The 14,349-nt window shown below is 32.6% G+C and overlaps 1 protein-coding gene and 1 non-coding gene across 2 annotated transcripts; both read left to right on the top strand.

The window, feature by feature from the left end:
• The first annotated feature begins 1,426 nt into the window (after positions 1–1,426).
• LOC140894031 (small nucleolar RNA R71) lies at positions 1,427–1,537 on the top strand. Its single transcript, XR_012153585.1, has one exon. It is a non-coding gene; the product is annotated as a small nucleolar RNA R71 (small nucleolar RNA).
• Positions 1,538–9,043: 7,506 nt separating this feature from the next.
• Positions 9,044–11,360, top strand: LOC140888916 (protein FAR1-RELATED SEQUENCE 5-like). The gene is made up of 2 exons (XM_073296616.1): positions 9,044–11,205; positions 11,297–11,360. Exons 1-2 carry the CDS (start codon positions 9,044–9,046, stop codon positions 11,358–11,360), a joined length of 2,226 nt encoding a protein of 741 aa, XP_073152717.1.
• Positions 11,361–14,349: the final 2,989 nt, after the last annotated feature.

The following is a 14,349-nucleotide window of genomic DNA, read 5'->3' as shown; positions in this document are numbered from 1 at the left end:
TACATCTTCTACAATACCTCTAGGTATTTTGATTGACCTATCGGCTAGTAAAAGAGTAACAGATGTAGGTTTTAAATCTCCCAACTTAAGCTTTTCATAAACTGAATAAGGAATTAAATTCACACTTGCTCTCAAATCTAACAAAGCTTTTTTAATTTTATTTTTTCCAATAATACATGAAATTGTTGGACAATCGGGATCTTTATATTTCAAGGTAGAATTATTTTGAAGAGCTTACTTGCTCCGTTAAGAATGATTTCTTCTTTACATGCAATTGTCTTTTCACAATACATAAATCTTTTAAAAACTTTGCATAAGAAGGCACTTGTTTAATAGCATCTAATAATGAAATATTTATTTTTACTTGTTTAAAAACTTCATAAATATCAGAATCATTTTTTTTGTTTTTTATTATTAACTAATGCATGAGGGAAAGGAACATGTTTATTTGACTCACATATTATTTCAGATAATTTATCATCAACTTTCTTAATCTTAGGACTCAAAGTATCATCTTTCTCGAAAGTATCAAGATTTTCATCCTCACTCTTTGAGTTTGACTGATCTTTGTTTTTATCGCTATATGGATCATTAACTATTTTACCACTTCTAAGAGTAATAACAGATTTTACTTGATCAAATTTTTCTTGATTTTAATTTTTAGGATTAGGTTGTGGTTGAGATGGAAATTTTCCTTTTTCATGAATATTAAGTGCAGATGCAAATTTTGCAAGAGTTTCTTTCAAATCATTCATAGATTGAATGTTTTGAATATTGATAGACTCTTGCTTTTGAATGTATGCATGAATTTCATCTTCAAAATGTTTTCTTGGAGGTGGGATATAAGGAGCATAACCTTGATGACTTTGGTTATTGTGAAAAGGTTGTTGTGAAGGTTGTGCATTATTATCGTTCCTCCAACTAAAATTAGGATGATTTCTCCAACCAGACTTATATGTTTGTGAAAAAGGATCTAATGTTGGTTTTTTAAAATTGTTAACATAATTGGCTTGTTCATGGAGACATTCTTTAAATGAAGGCAAAGTAGGACAATTTTTTGTAAGATGATCATGTGTGTCACATATATGACAAACAATTTCTTGAACACTTTTTAATTGATCACTCTTTTTCATTTCTAATGACTCGATTTTTCTTGCTAAAGATGCAAGTTTAGCTTGAACATCTACATCATCTTTAAGATGATAAATACCACCCCCATTTGTTGAATTATTGGTTTTACTTGGTGGTTCAATTGAGCCTAGCCTATATTATTCCAATTTTGAGCATTTTCTGCTAATGACTCCAAATATTCTATAGCTTCATTTGGGTTTTTATCTTCAAAAGTTTCATTACACATGAATTCTATCATTTGCCTATCTTTAGGTATTAAACCTCATAAAAGTGAGAAACTATCCTCCATATTTCAAAACCATGATGTGGGCATGTATTAAGTAACTCTTTATATCTATCCCAACATTGATAAAATGTTTCCCCTTGTTTTTGAGAAAAAATTGTAATTTGTCTTTTAAAAGAGTTTGTGAAACATCCTAGAACTTCTAGTGAAATATTTTTTTTTTAAAATAACTCTCTAACTATAAAATAATAAATATAAATATATATATGCCCATACATATATATATTGTACTTAAAAATAACTTTACTTAATTTAATATAAATTTACACATTAAACATAAATAATAACGAAAGTACGTGCATGCAAATAAATACCTAACATTAATTACTAAATAATAATCCATAAGATTGTCATAATAAAATTCCTAAATAATGTTTCCTTAACAAAAATCCATGCAAGCTTATAAAATAAATACTAAAAAAATCTAATAGTAAAACATATGCGGAAATAAATGTTCTAGTTTCAACATAAAATTCATAATTGAGCGATGGTCACGGGTACTAGCCGCCTGGATACTCATACGCCCTCGCCGCCAGTCGGGAACACATTAACTTCATTATTATTCTGCTCACCTGCACCATTTAAATCTAGTGAGCCTAGAGGCTCAGCACGTTCTATCCTTATTTAACAAAATGAAACCACACACAAGCACACATCATATAAAATACGTGAATAGTAATTATACGTGCATGCTCTTAAAATATTATGAATATAAACATGAAATACAATCATACTATTTAATCATCATACTATAACATGTATCATCATAAATATCATAATTTAACTTATCATATTTTTCCTAGTTCTCAACAGGTCGTATCCATGTCGGTGGCATCATACTAATCGATTGATCAATCTATAAACCAACGTACGCGGCGGTGGGGTTTCCACCTCTGTGCTGCCACTTCACCAGCCCTCTCAGCTGGATCCATAAGCTCATCATACTTATACATCATTAGGAAGGTCACCGGGCCCAGGTATCCCGGCCTCCAACCACATCACTTTCCACCTTCACTTCAACTTCCATAAAAATATATTTTTCTTAACATGCAATTAAACTTATCATAAAAATTCTTAATGATGCATGAACATAAAAAAAATTCTCATATATTTCTTTATTTTCATGAAATTCGCCCGTAAATATATATTTAATTTATTTTTCTTAAAAATAATACTTATATATCTAATAAAAATGCATGCATGAATTAAATATATATTTACGGACATTTATTTTTTTTCCAAGAACTTGTTCGAGCTGCTGACCGCTAGACTTAAACTCAAAAATCCAAAAGCCCAACCTGACCTGACCCATTAAGCTTCTTGGGCCCTCAAGCCCAAGAGAAACTAATGGGCTCACTTAAAATATAATTTAAGCCCATTAACTAATTAACTTAAATTTAATTAATAAAAGCATTGTTTACCCATTAATTATAAATTAGACCGATGAAATTACTTAACCCGACTCCACTTGGCCCAATAATTCTCATGGATCACACGGTCCATGACAAATTAGTGGGCTCTCTTTCATAATTATTTAATCCCATTAAACTAGTCCAATTAATTAATTAATCAAGCCCAAACCCATTAATTGTTAATTAATCTCTCATTTAATTAAAATAAAAACACTCGAGCCTAAATAATAAAAATCTAGACCCGGACTAAAATTATTTGACCCATCATTTTAGACCCGAACCGGACCCAAAACCCGGCCCGGCCCGGCCCGCCTAAACCCAAAACCCACCCTGTACGATTTCTCCCCATCTCCCTCCTAACCTCACGGCAGGCTCTCCTTACCTCCTTGCTACAGCCCTGCTCCGGCCACCCTGGCCGGAGCTCCGCCGGCAGGACCTCCCCAGGGTCCTGCCGGACCGACCAGACCAGGCCCTGGTCCAGCCAGCCCCCTTAACTGAGCAACCCGAACCCCTCCTTCCCTGTTTGGATGCGCAGACTGCGCATCCACCACCCTTCCCTTTTCTGACCAGCTCCGGCCACCCCATGCCGGAGCTCCGACACCTGGACCACCCCAGGGTCTAGGTGCAACCCATGGACTAATCCTGGCTCGAGCCCAGACCCTGCAAGAAGAGACCGAACCCCTTCTTCCCCTTACCATCCTGCACGCACGGCTCCCGTACCAGCGGCTCTCAATCCCGAGTCCGGCCCGTTCAGACTCTTTCCACCCACATCTACTGACCCTATGGGACCCTAGGACGACCCAATACATACACCAGCAGCTTCGATTTGTCCATGAATCAAAAACGAGTGAAACGTGAAACTCATGCAGAAAACGTGAAACCCATGCATGATCTTGTAAGATTTTTCATTCAAGCACAATATACATGAATCAACATATCAATCAGATAAAAATCAGTGTACTACGATTTAAACGGTGAGCAAGAAGGGAATCGAAACGTGCCTTGATGAATATTTGATTAAAAATGTTGATTCCGACGCGTATTCGGTTACCGGACGACGAACGACGAACCAAAACTTGATAAAACTTCAAAGGTCGGTTATGGTGGCCTAGGAATCTGATGAGGAGCGTGGAGATGGGGAAGAGAAGAGGTGGAGAAGGCGGCTAGGTAAGTTTTGGCGTAGGTTTTATTTTTTTTTTTTAAAGGGGTAGGATTAGGTTTTTAAATAAATTTTTGTATAATAAATATTAACTAATTAATATAGATAATATACCATAGAAAAATATAATTAAAACTCTCTAATAATAATAATAATCTGATAAGATAACTCCAAATCTCGAAATTATTAAATAGGTTAATTTTAAAAATTAATAAAAGTCAATAAAGAGGCTAATTTTGGCTAAAAATAAACCCTTAAATAAATATATAATTAAATACTAAAATTTTCTTGACAAAATACCTTAAAATATTATTTTAAGGCTCATAAAACTCATAAAATATTTTTGGCTAAATATTTTGGTATCTCGTCCGTCCACGGTCCCGCCTACGCGATCATAAAATAAATTTTCTAAGATTAATTCATAAATCACATCATACCGATTTAAATGCCGAACCAATATTTAAAACATGCCAATAAATCACATAGTTCATATAATAACATATAAAATTAATTTAACACATTTTCACATTATTTTAAAATTATTAAATCCCCTAGTTATGCATGCGGATTTACGTGCCGAATTTCTGGGCGTTACAGTTTGTTCTATGGGAAGGAAAAAACTTTTTTAGAAATATTTGTTGCATTTCTTCCCATGATCTTATTGAACTTGATCTCAAATTTTGCAACCATGTTTTAGCTTTATCTTTTAAGAAAAAAGGGAAAAGCTTTAATCGAACAGTATCCATGCTACAATTTTGATCATTATAAGTGTTGCAAACCTCCTCAAATTCTCTTAAATGCAAATATGGATTTTCAGAATCTAAGCCATGAAAATTTGGTAAAAGTTGAATGACTTGTGGCTTAAAATGAAACCTTTTTACCTTGACATAAAAAGATTTAACTTTCCATGAACATGAAACTCAAGAATAAAGATAAAAAAAATTTCATACTTGAACTTGAGAAACTTGCACACTCAAACTTTTTTTAAATGGGTTTAATCTTTGATGTTTGATTATTCTGTCTCCATTTTGATGTTTGATTATTTTGATCATCTTAATGAAGTTTTTGGAATTTCTTGTCTTCTACAAAGTTGAAGATGCCTCTTTTGTGATTCTACAGGTTTTGAGATTACTTCATTATGACCTCTGTAGCTTGAGTAATTTTATTTTTACCAAACCTGCGCAAACCGTAAAATACAACATTTTAGTAAAACATTTAAATATAAACACATAACACTAAAATAATACAACTTCATAATTTTAATTAAACTTAAATTTTTTAAAACACACTTTTTAACATATAAATAATTACAAATTTTAAGTTTCATCACACCCCCAAACCGGCTAATTACTAGTTCCTTAGTAATAAAATTTCATAAAATTACAAGTTAGATTTTTATTCCTTAATATATATATATTCAAATTTGCAAACTTTGAAATTTTAAAACATACTTGTAAGAAGATCATATGTTATTTATAAATCTTGATATCAACTAATATATTAATATATAATTGGATGGGGTATACATATATATTTCACACAATATCAAAATATTAAATATATATAATTTTTTATATAAATATTTTCTAAAAACTTTGAGAATAATATAATCAAAATGATAATAGAAATCCTTTTCATAACATGTATATCTTCAGAAATTTTAATGTAAAAGTCTCAACTCCATATTCTCTCGGGTTATGATATTTTTTTTTATATATATATAACTAGTTTTCACTCATGGAGTTGGAATAAAATTATACACTCATTGAAAATGGTTAATATGTAAAGCAGACAATCAAATAACCTAATATTGAAAATAAGATAGGATAATTTACAAAGAATAAACCCATTTTGTTTTTATTTTGTTTTTATTTTTATTTTTTTTCTTTTTTCTATTTTTCTCTTTTTTGCTTGGCTGCAAAATTGTTTTTACATAACCAAATACCTTCAATAAACTTTGAAAATGTAACATATTTTTTTTTTCAAAGTTTATTTATTTGTTTATTTTTTATGATGTAAATCTATTACATTGATAATTATAGTAGAGATATTAATACTCTACATCTTTACAATCAAACTTCAAAAAATCTTTGCAGCCAATTTTCATATGCACAATAATTTTTTTTTTAAATGGGTTTAATCTAGTAATCAACCATTTTTTAATAATCAATAAAAGCTTATAAGTTATTTTCTCAATTCTCACCTCTCACTCACAAAATTTATGTGAGTAAATATTGCACTTTTACAAATTAATTTCCTCAATTATACATGTTATTATTCATTCAATCAATATCACTTTAATTATATACTCATAAAAGTTTTAGAAAATATGTTATTTGAAACACACAATTATATATTATTTATAACTTATATCCCATCAATTACATATTTTCTATTAAATTGATAAAAAGAAGAATAAATAAAAATCTATACAAAAAGACTTCATTTTCTTAGTAGTTTGCAATTTAAATATATACGGAATATTAAAATCTAATCTATTGTGATAATATGATAAATAAAAACTAATGCGTGTCAGGAGTTTTTAACTCCTTACTCTGCCATTGAAAAAGGAAAAATATATATTATTATAGAAATATTTTTTTTTAAATTTTAATTTTTTTTTTAAATAAACCCTCCCCCAAACCTGAATATGAAAAAAAATAAAGAGTACATGATGAAAGAGATATCACCTGGAATTTATTGAAGATGAGGAACAAACACAAACCATTTCGTGACATGTTGAATCAATGATCCAGTTTTCTTTTCTTACTGGTTGGTTGAGACCAATTAATCTTTGTTATAGCCGAATCAGGTTGATGAACAAAAGCTTGGAGATCATCAATTAATTGGTCTTCATTCGAAGCAGAGATGAGCATCCTTCGTGAATTTTCTGAAATAAAATTTTGTTCCACGGCTACATCAAGAAAAGTCAACAAACCATCATAATAGTTATTGATATTCAAAAATCCAACAGGTTTATTATGGATATTAAGTTGTGCCCAAGAAACAACATGAAAAATTTCTTCTAAAGTACCAAAACCACCAGGTAAGGCAATAAAGCATCAAAATTTTCTATCATTTTAGTTATTCTCTCGTACATTGATGAAACTTTCAACTCTTCCCCAACCGTAACACCTGTAATATTTCCTTCAGCTAAAGCTGTAGGAATAATACCCAAAACCTGACTACCTCCAAGATGGGCTGCTGTTGAAATAGATCCCATTAACCCAATATTGCCTCCTCCGTAAACCAAGTGAATTTTTCTCTCTGGTAACTTTTTTTCAAGATTAATTGCTGCATCAATAAATATTTCATTCTTTCCAGTATTAGAACCACAAAAGACACAAATATTTTTCAATTTTTGTGAAGAAGATCCTGTCATTTTTTTTTCTTTTCAAAAATATAGAGAGAGTTGAGTGATTTTATAAGGAAAACAATGAATAAGACAGAAATAGGAATACAGATGTGAACAAAATGATGAAAATAGTAAAAAACAATAATATATAATAATAACATGCATGCGTATAAACAGTGATGCGATTGTGGCTCACAGTGTTCCTTCAATATTTATGAGTCGAGGGTTGGCTTACCATCCAATTTTCTTATAAATTGGCAAATAGGGTCTTTTTTAGTCAGATTCCCAAGACCATTACCATGACGCTGCGCTTGGAATAGTTTCCATAAATGGAGAAGTTGACCTTGAACACCTCCACTAGAATGCGTCTCAAGAGTCAATGAGATATCATCTAATGACTCTTTACTCAGCCCATTCTTAATGAAATCAATTTTATCTTCTCTATTTGTGGAAACATATCCCAAAGATCTGCATTGTCTATTACAAGTCCATCTGGCACAATTATGACAAACATATAACCCTTCTTTTCTTCGCATAGGTACTTTTTTCTAGTCCAGACATATTTCGAACAAGTAAGAATTTTGAAACTTCACCACCTAATCGAACCTTGGCTTCAATTATAAGACGAATATCCTTCGGGATTCCTTTTTGCATAAGCATTCTCAATCTTTCACATCTGCCTTCATAAATCATTCTCAGAACTTTTTTAGAAACAGATGGAAAATATTTACCAAGTTTTTTGATAGCTTCATCCATAATATATATATATATATATATATATATATATATATATATATATAGAGATTTGATATTGTGAGAAATAATTAGTGAGCACTTATGTGCACCCAATCTATGTGGCAGCCATGTCATTTTTTTTTATTAAATAATATAATATATTAATATGGAGAAAGCGGCGTGAACTCTTCTCTCTCTGCGTCCAGATTCTCTTTCGTCTCTCTTGAAATATTTCTCCAAAAAATTTTAGACGATCGTTGCCGCTGCCGCCAACCCCCACCGCATATTCTCTCACTCGTCTCACGATTTCAGATTCTGAAACCCTTTACTCGTCTCTACAAAAATTCATCTCCTCAAATTTTAAGTGGCCGCTAGCCATCGCCGTCGCAGTCGCAGACACCGTCCCTGCCGCTCCCGCCTCTTTGGGTAATTTTATAATTCAATTTTATAGCTTCTCCTATATGAAATTTTTTTCTTGTTTCTTGTGTTTGGCAATTCGGGCTATTGAAATTGTGTAAAATATGATATTGTTTTTTTTTTATAAAAAAAACGTTTAAATTTTATAATATTTTGCCAAAAAACTAAAGTTTATGCGTGTATACAAGTGACGATGGCAAATTGAATGTTAAATTTTGCTATTTTGGTCAAAGCAGGAAGCCTTTCTATGTCTTGGTGGTGGTGGTGGAACATGATATGATATTTTGTACTTCAGATTAAGTAATATTAGGAATTTTTATTTTTATTTTTTTTTAAAAAAAGAAAAAGCTAATTCCCTCACACAAAATTAACAAAAAAATTCGGTCCTAAATTTATGTGGTTGCAAAAACTTGTGATTGTTTGTGATTTACATGTTCTGTTTATGATTTAAAAATTTTCTTTACTCTTTGCAAAAGCTGAAAACTTCATGACAGAACACCTAACAATTGCAATCTTCATTCATCTTGTATAGTTACATATTTTTGCCTGCGATGGAAGAAAATAACGGTGATGATCAGCTATACATTCCCCCAGTTTTAGATGATCGAAAACCCAAAATTGGGATGAAATTCGCTTCAATAGAGGAGGCATTCTTGTTCTATAACCAATATGCACGAGAAGCCGGATTTAGCGCTAGAATAAGCACTAGCAAGAAAAATAAGATGTCAAATGAAGTTGTTTGGAAACGATTTGTATGCTCTAAAGAAGGCCATAGAGATGAAATCCGGGCGAATGAACAAGAATATTTTGATAAAGTGAAAAGGAAAAGAGATCGTGGTGAAATTAGAACTGGCTGTGAGTCAAGAATTTCAATAGTTAAGGAACAAACTGGAAATAATTGGTTGGTCAGTAACTTCAAGGAAAGTCACAATCATCCGCTCTCGACTCCTTCAAAGGTGCATTTGCTACGCTCACATCGTAATGTTTCAGTAGCAAAGAAAGCATTGACTCAACAATTTTCAGAAGCCAATGTGCCAACTTGTCAACAAATGCGGTTATTGGAGATAGAGTATGGAGGGCCAGAGCATGTAGGTTGTACGGAAAGAGATATTAGAAACTATGAGAAAGAACTAAGGGATGAACAAAAGGGCATCGATGCCGTAACACTGACTGAGTTTTTTGCATTGGAGAAAGAGAGAAACTCAACTTTTTTCTTTGATTTTGAGACTAATTCAGATAACAGATTTCGTAGGTGTTTTTGGGCGGATCCTGTATCAAGGTGTGCATACAATGTGTTTGGTGATGTAGTTGTGTTTGACACGACGTACAACACCAACAAATATGGGATGATTTTTGCGCCATTTGTAGGAGTTAATCATCATCATCAAACAATTGTTTTTGGTTGCGGCTTTTTAAGTGACGAAAAAACCGAATCTTTTGTTTGGTTGCTCAACAAGTTCATTGAAGCTATGCCTAGAGGTGCACCAAATGTGATCATTACTGACCAGGATCCTGCAATGACGAAAGCCATCGCACAAGTTTTCCCTCAAACGGTGCATCGATATTGTCTGTGGCACATACTAAACAAATTCCCAGATAAAATAGACCCCGTGAGTTTTCGTGACCATTATCAAAGCATAAAGAATGTCATTACAAATTCTACAACACCTGCTGAATTTGAGAAATCCTGGGAAGAGGTTATCAAGCGAACAAAATTGGAGAAAAATGATTGGTTGTCATTGATGTATGAAATACGACATAAGTGGGTGCCAACTTATTTTAACCATGTATTTTCAGCTGGAATGTCAAGTAGCCAGAGATCTGAGAGTTCCCATTCATTTTTCAAGAGGCATGTTTCAAAAAAAAACTCATTGATGGATTTTATTATCCGTTTCAATAGGGCACTCAAACATCAAAGACACAATGAGTTAGTTGCTGACCATATTGATATTAATGAGCATCCCAAGATTAAGACAAAATGGCCAATGGAAACTCAAATGGTTAAGGTGTACACAAAAAAAAAATGGGTTGAGTTCCAAAGTGAAATGATTGAGAGTGATGGTTATAATGTGCAACAAGTCTCTACAGGAGTTGAGTCAGTGGTCTACAATGTTATGAATTTTCAAAGTAGTTCTTTCTCCAAACCAAGAGTGCTCATGCATGACAAACAAAGTGACTATATATCATGTAGCTGTAAGAAATTTGATTTCGAGGGCATTCCATGCAGACATATGTTAGTTTTTTTTCGTATCAACCAAGTGTCTCAGTTACCTGATAAATATATACTCAAACGATGGACAAGAGAGGCAAAGGTTGGAGCAACATATGTTATGTGTGAAGAAAATATCAGCAATGATCTACAAAGGTCTTTGATGTCAAGACACTCGAGGTTATCTCACAAAGCATCAATATTAGTTGATGATGCATCTTTGACTGATGAGGGGGCAAATTTCTTGAATGAACAATTCGATCTTATCCACAAAAAAATTAAAGATATGAACAATAGTAAAACATTCACCAATGGAAGTCAAAGACAGAAAACGATGGATGGGGCCCTTAGAATTATCGATCCTTCTGAAGTGAGAGCAAAAGGATGTGGAAAGAGATTAAAATCATCAAAAGAGAAGTCAACCTCAAATGCTAGGGTATGTCATGGATGTGGACGTCGTGGTGTGTTACACGACAAACGCAATTGTCCAATTTTAAATGACGGGTATGCGTCGATTAATTTTTGTTTGTTTTTATAATTTTTTTAAAAAAGAACAAATTAAATTAATTAAGTTTTGTAACGTGTTGTTTACCAGATCAGCTGTACATACTCATCCTATGAGCGATGGCAGCACAGATGAAGAAGTGTTCAAGGGATGATGGATCATTGATGAACATATTGCATAGAAGTGTCCAAGGGATGATGTTAGAGCAATTTGTTTTTTGTTTTGGTATTTTATTTCATATTTTAAATTCAAATGGTGGTTATATACTGTTTTTGAATTTTTTTTCTCGTTTCTTGTGGTTTCAAATCTCAATAACGTTTTGCTTAAATCAGCATGTGGTACCTACTGTTTTTGTCTTCTCTGATATGCAGTGGAATATTGCTTATAAAATTTAAGTTTCCCATTGCTTTCCATAAGTAGTTATTGAACATATCATATTTGTTTTTTCTCTTGCTCCTTGAATATTCTCTGAGACCGGAAGCCATAACTTCATTTTGATTCTTATATTTACTTGCACTTTAGTTATATACTACTGTGCAATCTAGGAAAATCGATTATCATTTTTATAGTTCAATGGTGTCATATGGGTTTTAAGATGTCAAAATATGGACTTTCTTCATGCATTTGTCCATTATTTGTTTATTTCAATTCCTATTTGATATGCTTTGTTAATTGGTCTGTTGGTGCTAAAATGGCAATGTTACTCTGCTGGCTCACTTCAATATTGAACTGAATGGAGCTTTTGACCCCATCGTGGAGCAGGTTCAAACATTCAATTCTGTGTGTTCCAAAAGAATTATACCTATTTCCGAAATTCTGCTGCTGTCGAGTTGTGTAATGGAAAAAAAACGATCATTTTACCCCAATTGAAAAACAATCCAAGAAAGTACAATGGATAGAAATAATATAATTCAAAATGTCACATTTTCTATTAAAGAAAAAAGAAAAAAAGGCATCTTAACTTTATGTTTCGGAGGCTCGAGAGACCTTGATCAAGTCCTAACTAGAAATATCTTAAGAGAAGACAAGAAATCGTTTGGATTCGAGGCGAAACCCTTCTCCGCCGTTACGGAGTCCTTCTGCTCTAATCTCCAAAATCGAAGGTCAGCTGACTGAGGAGTTAGTATTGATTCATGCAAAGATGCTCCTCTGAAGCTGGAGTAAGGAATTGTCCACCTCACCGCCCTGAAGAGCAGTGGCTCTCTTCTTGTTTTGCACGCCTACAGAGAGAGACTCCAAAAAAAGTACCAACGCTACATCGAAAGAAAGAGCAATCAACTATATGCTTAACTCATGCCCCAGGAATCCCTGGAGGGGGTACGAGCTAATCTTTTACTAGAACGCCATCCTCTAGAATGATAGTTAAGATGCCAATAAATGAAAACATCTAACTTGTACAAAATAAAAAAAGTGAAAAATTAAGTTTATTTTTGACTAAAGAGATAATTAAGACTTGTGATTTGGCGGAAATATCAAAAGCATGACCACATAGCTAGACGACGAAGTATACTTTGATGTACAGTAGCAGCAGCTTGACCACCCTAGCAGCTTGACCACCCTAAATAATTCATGAAAAAATCACGATCATCTTCAAAATACATTTAAAGAATCTAAGTTTAACTTCAACCACTTTGAAGTACAATGTCATATGATATCCAATCATCACCATTGACTTCTGTAGATTTATTTGTTTTTTTACGTCTTTCATTAAATATACAACACTTGATGCATCTACTATTCTCGTTTGCTGAATCCAACACAACATCATTACAAATCTAAGTGATGTATATAAAACAATAAACAAAAAAAAATTAGAAAGTTACTATAATCATAAAGCTGAAAATTAAATGGTGAAAAGAAAATATGAAAACGAACTAAAAGAAAAGATGAAAATTTTTGTGTAATGGAGACAAGATGGATCCAGCTGTGTAAGTGAATAAAAGTGTTAGAAAAATGTTGGGATCGAGAAATTTATTTGTTAATTCCATCACCACCAAGAAGACATGCAGAAAAAAAAAATTGTGTGAGGGAATTTTCTTTTTCTTTCTTTTTTTTTTTAAAAAAAATTCCTAATACTAATTAATCTGAAATACAAAATACCATATCATGTTCCACCACCACCAACAAGACATAGAAAAGCTTCCTGCTTTGACCAAAATAGCAAAATTCATTCAATTTGCCATCGTCACTTGTATACACGCATAAACTTTAGTTTTTTGGCAAAATATTATAAAATTTAAACGTTTTTTTTTTTAAAAAAACAACAATATCCTATTTTACACAATTTCAATAGCCCGAATTGCCAAACACAAGAAACAAGACAAAATTTTCATATAGGAGAAGCTATAAAATTGAATTATAAAATTACCCAAAGAGGCGGGAGCGGCAGGGACGGTGTCTGCGACTGCGACGGCGATGGCTAGCGGCCACTTAAAATTTGAGGAGATGAATTTTTGTAGAGACAAGTAAAGGGTTTCAGAATCTGAAATCGTGAGACGAGTGAGAGAATATGCGGTGGGGGTTGGCGGCAGCGGCAACGATCGTCTAAAATTTTTTGGAGAAATATTTCAAGAGAGACGAAAGAGAATCTGGACGCAGAGGGAGAAGAGTTCACGCCGCTTTCTCCATATTAATATATTATATTATTTAATAAAGAAAAGTGACATGGCTGCCACATAGATTGGGTGCACATAAGTGCTCACTAATTATTTCTCACAATATCAAATCTCTATATATATATATATATATTCAATTATTTTGGGAAATTGAAATAAAACCGACTGAAAGTAGTCACGGAGTACCGTTATCCGCCACTTAACCGGGAAGTGAACTCAATTCTGCAAAAATAAAATAAAAATATAAGTAACAATTAAGTTGGATCATATAAAGGCATAAACTCTTCATTAAGAACTTTACTTTCTATAAACGGTTTAAGTCTTTGCCCATTAACTTTAAATACATTATTATTTTTAGGATTTTCAACATCAACAGCACCATGAGGATAGACAAATTTAACAATAAATGGTCCAGACCATCGCGATCTAAGTTTTCCTGGAAACAAATGCAAGCGAGAATTATAAAGTAAAACTTTTTGTCCGATTTCAAAAAATTTCCTCATAATATTTTTATCATGAAATGCTTTT

The sequence above is a fragment of the Henckelia pumila genome, chromosome 3, assembly GCF_033568475.1.
Source record: "Henckelia pumila isolate YLH828 chromosome 3, ASM3356847v2, whole genome shotgun sequence".
Lineage (NCBI taxonomy): Eukaryota > Viridiplantae > Streptophyta > Magnoliopsida > Lamiales > Gesneriaceae > Henckelia > Henckelia pumila.
The sequence above is the reverse complement of the archived record's forward strand: the minus strand, read 5'-3'. Positions and strand labels throughout refer to the sequence as shown.